The sequence below is a fragment of the Carlito syrichta genome, unplaced genomic scaffold, assembly GCF_000164805.1.
Source record: "Carlito syrichta isolate Samal-C Ts95f unplaced genomic scaffold, Tarsius_syrichta-2.0.1 Scaffold303197, whole genome shotgun sequence".
Classification (NCBI taxonomy): domain Eukaryota; kingdom Metazoa; phylum Chordata; class Mammalia; order Primates; family Tarsiidae; genus Carlito; species Carlito syrichta.
Window position 1 is genome coordinate 588,274 of NW_007247293.1, and position 5,573 is coordinate 593,846.

The window sequence follows — 5,573 nt, forward strand, 5'->3', positions numbered from 1 at the left end:
AGAGAGAGAGAGAGAGAGAGAGAGAGAGAGAGACCTCAAACCCAGAGGAAGCCAGCTGACTGCAGTGCAGCAAAAGCACAATCACTATTCCAGACCATGGGCATGCTGTCACCCAACCCCTCACATGGGGGAAAAGGGTGGGAAAAGGGAGAGGGGACACATAGGGCAGAAGAGAAACAAGACACGAGACACTTAAAGAGAAGCGCCCACATCAAAACAAACAAACAAAAACCATCATACGTACCCACACATCAATAACATAACAACTACACCATCCGTGCGTTAAATCACTCATGCAGTTCTGCCATCAATTTCAGACCATGTGGTATCAGGATTTGGCAGAGTGTTTTTTGCATTGCTCAACATGCACACATGACACAGGATTCTTCCTGTCCAGGCCTTAAGGATGAGCTCCAAAAACACAAACGCTCAAGATCCTTATTCAAAAAAGATCCCTTGTGTCAGCCTAGTCTACAAATCCCATTCTTACACTCACATTTATCTTTACTATCAATTAGATCCTTAAAAACACATGGTGGCTAATTGTTGTTTGGCTTTCTTTTTGGAGAAAATCCATTTGATTTTGAATCATGCCCATGCACTTCTAACCTTCCAATACATGCTTATTCCAATCAGGTATTGGTAAGAACAAATGGTCAACATACATAAACAACTGGCATAAACTTCATACATACTCTAGCAACACAAGCTTGAATAAAATATTTTAATGAGTCTTCAAAGGGAAAGCGTTTTAAAAACACATTATTTTCTTTTTCATGAAAAAAAGAGAAATATGGAAGGAAATCTAGTATAAAAATTTTCAAACCAGGAAGATGGTCACAGCTGATTGACCTAATACGTCTTGTCATTTAAGTTGCTAAGTTATAAAACCACTTCACATTTCTAGGCCCAGATCCCCATAACAAACATCTCAAGATTGTTCTCAAATGAACCTAAGTCAAATGGTTGCTGTATTGAAGAAGTTGGGTTTTTAGCTACAATTCACTACAATAAAATCAGTTCTATAACTTCATCTCTTTGAAAATCTGGAACCCTGCTTTGTAATTTCCAACATATTCTATTACCTTTTCTATCCTGACAATGGACCCAGAAGTTTAATCCTCCATCAAGAGAAATTTTAGATACTTTGGCTTTTATGAAAGTGTTTTGCTGTGGGCTAAAGAGTGTGCTGTTCAAAATAGTGGCTGGATTGCTTTGTGAAGATGCTATGAGAATTTTGGACAAGTTGAAGAATGTATTTATAAATGCATTATACAGGGATTAGCCTACATTACTTATCATTATTCCTCTGCTGTTTATATTTTATACGTGTATGTGTGTATATATATATAATACAATGAGGCTATTCTTACTTTCTACTCAAATCTCTACCCACCCACTCCTAAATTTCTTGGCTTTAGCTGTATTTCTCATGTACTGCTAGTCAATAACATCCTATTGCGGTATCACTAACTTGAACATTGTCCCCAAACTAAGGCGGCAGCTGCTTCTCACAGTACACACACACCTCTATTTCCTGATATAAGAATGCTATAAAGTTCTATTTCAAGTGTCTCTTTCTTATACCACAAAAACAGATCACCTTCACTTTCTCTCCAGAGAAAAGACCTGATTAAGACTGGTACCCTAATGCCAGGATTGGCCCCTAAGTTAACTTCTCATTTTAGATCAGGGGACAAATTTCCTTCTTTGAATACCCTATCCAGCTCTAAGACCTACACCCACTAGAGTCATAGATGTCTATGAACATTATCGAAGGGACCTAGAAAATAGAACTCTGGTGCCTTAGGAGATAAAAGATCAATATTTCTTCAAAGATCTTTAGAGAATTCAGGAATCTTACATTTATATTTGACCCTGTGGTTAATTATAGGAAGCTCAGAACTTAAAGTATCTTAAAAATCATAGAACAAAAGCTCTCGAACTACATTAAAATAACCCTCTGAGAATAATCGATAGAAGTCAGGAGGTGCTCAATTAATGATGAAACCTACAAATAGCAAAGCTTAATGCAGTGCAATGCCTGAGATGTGGCAAGCACCAAGGGGCATTACCTTAGAAAGGGGAAGTTTTATGCCTAGTTGATTTTTCATGATTGTCGGTGTACCTGGCCCCTTTAACTGGTTTTATGAACTTTGCAAGTGGGGTGGGAGAGAGACATTATTCGGTATTTACATTAGTTTTGTTTTCTCAGAGTTCCTCATAGGACAGTACAAAAATGGGCTGACCTGCCACAAAATGGACCTGACCTTCAAGGACAGCTCCCACAGGGCACTTTTTTTTTTTTTTTACTTAGAGATTTCCAATTGATAAGATTCAATTGTAGATCTCTTTAAGGTAAGTCAGTCCGTGCTGGGAGACTTTTCTCTAAAAGCTGAACTAACACCACAGGGTTGGCTGATCACTTCTTGTCATTTAAATGACAGATTTCCACCCTGTACAACAACATGCAAAGTGATTAAAGTAGGCCCTTGACCAAATAATTCCTTTGGATTCAATTATTAAAATTCAGCCCATTTTTAAACTAACATGTCTGTCTCTAAGCACAATCTTGTCAGGGTTAGATCTGAGCTAAGTAATAAAGTAATATACCGATGAAACATGATTCTCATTTTCTGATTGGAGAGACATAGAAAAGTTAATAGACTTATTCCAAGCCAGTAAGTTATTGGTGAGATGGGGAAAAAGAGGTCATATTTCCTGACACACTTTCCTGAGCTTTACTCATTCAGTTTTTATCACTTTCTGGTTACAAACTTTTTACTATTTTACCTACAAGACATCCCCACACCAATGATTTTTTTTTAAGTCCCAGCTAATGCTGTTAAAATTGACATATGGTATCATTCTTGGTTTAGAGAAGTTTCCTGCCAAAAGTAAGCATGAACTTAATTGAACACATGAGATTAAGAGGGAACAAGCAAGGGGTGGTGAGGTAAATACGACTAGGAACATAATTAAAAGTCATGACCTTTCTAAAGAAGAGCAATGACCTTCGTCATCAACTCCCCCCCCCCTGGAATTTAAACAGGAATTGTCCTCCCTCACTTACTCTTCCATTTCAACTTTACTAGGTGACATAAAGAACTCTTCTTCAAAATTTGTCTGGGACTACAGCTAGAAATGAAGAAAGTTTAGTGGGCCTTTCATTCAGATGCTACAGTTTTTGGGTAAATATTAGTTTCTTTTTTTTTTTTAAATGAAGGTCCATGTGTTTTAAGATTTGGTGGAGTTTTATAAGTAAGGAGGACCGTGGGCAACTGAAACTCCTGCAAGACTGGCCAGCCAGTGGGGAAGAGGCCTCGTCTCAGACTGCAACCATTGGCTACCAAACCCACAACAGAAATGACAAGACTCGACATCCTTTCAAGCCTTAAAAAATTATGGTATATTTATGAGATCAGTCTACTTGAAACATGATTTCCCTTGAAGACTACATTTCTCTTTTTCCCAGGCTTGCCTTGCCTCTCAGCAGCGCTGAGAAAGTAGATAAACAGTAATGTGATACCAACCGTGAACTGCTGGTTCTGTCGTCGCCGTTGTGTCTACAGACGGGAACAGAGGATTGGAGGAAGGGAAGAAACAGGAGGAACGGCATGCAAAAAAAGGGAAAATGGAAAAAAATGGAACAGATAATATATGAGCAAGCTTTCAAAGAACATCGCGTGACAAGCAATAATAAATGAAAAGCAAAAAGCATTTGAAGTGAGTTGCACTGTTTTAAGACATGCCTTGAGCTCAAAGCTGCGAGCCAGTGAGGAAAACAGTAAATTCTTTGGTTCTGGGGGTCTTGCCAGGACACATATATTTGCTAGTCAATAGTCAGGGGAACATGCAAAGTGATGAGAAACACCAGTGCAAACTCAGTGGCTGGTTGATGGCTCTTAACGCATCAAGGCTCAGGACTGCCACAGAAAAGCTCAGTCGGAAGGCTGGTTAAACAATGGATTCATACATTCAAACATTGCCTTTGTTTTTACCCAACCCACCCGGGTTTCTTGACTGCCAATTAGGCATCGCTGAATCAATTGCACTTTTAGGATCCTCTAACTGCTTATGGGCAGACGCCTTTAAGTGAACAGACAGGTTCAAGTTTTCCATCCAGTGTATTATTTCAGCAGAGTTTAGCTGGAAAGTTCAATTAACTGGGAGGCCATGGCAATGAACACGTTCAAGGTTTTCATAGATTGGTTTCTAAACACACACACACACACACACACACACACACACACACACACACACACACACACCAGCAATCAGGGGCCTGGAACAAATTATGGAAGATCTGACCTTATGGAAAATCTTTCAAATCTGTCAGACTTTAAAGAGTTAGCAAAAGGATTAAAGATGAAAACACAGTTGAAGAACCTCCTTGATACCACAAATACAACCTGTATAACAGTATAAAAGTGATATAACAGATACCCTCGAGACCAAGCAATGGAAGTGTGCTTTTTTCTGCAAAATGAAAACAATACTAACTTTGAAACAACACTTCCACTAATGCCATAGTTTTCCTGAAGGTCCACAGCTATAAACACTCTTTTATGCAGACACTCTATATGCCCAACTCTCAGTAAAACTTGAAGTCCCTCGTTTGTTTTCTGCTTCTGTGATTTCCTACAGTGTCAGTGATTTTGTGAATGTCTTTGGGGCGAATGTCCTCACTGAAGTCCTGGTTCTACCACTTGCTAACAAGTGACGACAAGAACAATATTCCCAACGTAGTTTCTTTAACCATCCATTCAAAGAATAATATCTACCTCACAGGGCTGATGAAAGAGTCAAATGAAATAATTTATGCAAATTATGTGCCTGACACATAAGAGGTGCTCAGTCAAAAAGAATAGCAACGGCTTAATGACTGTTTACCACTGTGCCTTGGTGGTTTATTTTCACTGTTTTTTCTGTTCCCTGTTTCTCTCAGTGGGCGCCTCTGTCTCCACCTTACCCTCTGCCCCTTGGGGATCTACTTTCTCCCCCTGTGAGATCGCAGGAAAATAGTTTGTTTGAGACCTTTTAAACCCATTTTCAGTAATCTATTAAATCTGTGGTGAATCTGCATTTTATGCTTCTTTTAAATTGTTCTAATTATGAGACGGAAAGTATCATTTCCTATTTAGAAATCTGAGGCAAACTGGGCGTGGTGACTCATGCCTGTAATCCCAGCACTTTGGGAGGCTGATGCAAGAGGATTGCCTGAGCTCAGGAGTTCGAGACCACGCTGGGCACCATGGCAAGACCTCGTTTCTACAATAAATCAAAAAATTAACTGGACATGGTGATGCACACCTGTGGTTCCGCCTACTTTGAAGACTGAGGTGGAAGGATCGCCTGAACCCAGTAGGTCATCCAGAGTGTGCCACTGCACTCCAGGATGGACAACATAGTGAGACTCCTACTCAAAACAAAGAAAAGAAATCTGAGGCAACTGGGAGCCATTAGAGGGAGATCTGGTAGTTGGGACTCTCCCACTGGCCTTTGAGATTCCATTAATTCTCTTTTTGTTGTGTTTAAAATACCTTTTTTTTTTTTTTTTTTTTTTTTTTTGG

General features: G+C 39.3%; 1 protein-coding gene across 1 annotated transcript in view; it reads right to left on the bottom strand.

The window, feature by feature from the left end:
* CADM1 (cell adhesion molecule 1) overlaps positions 1-5,573 on the bottom strand; it is an 88,547-nt gene that overhangs the window by 22,036 nt on the left and 60,938 nt on the right. Inside the window, exon 10 of the mRNA XM_021712348.1 lies at positions 3,534-3,566. Coding sequence (XP_021568023.1) covers positions 3,534-3,566 — 33 coding nt within the window. The remainder of the gene's footprint in view (positions 1-3,533; positions 3,567-5,573) is intronic.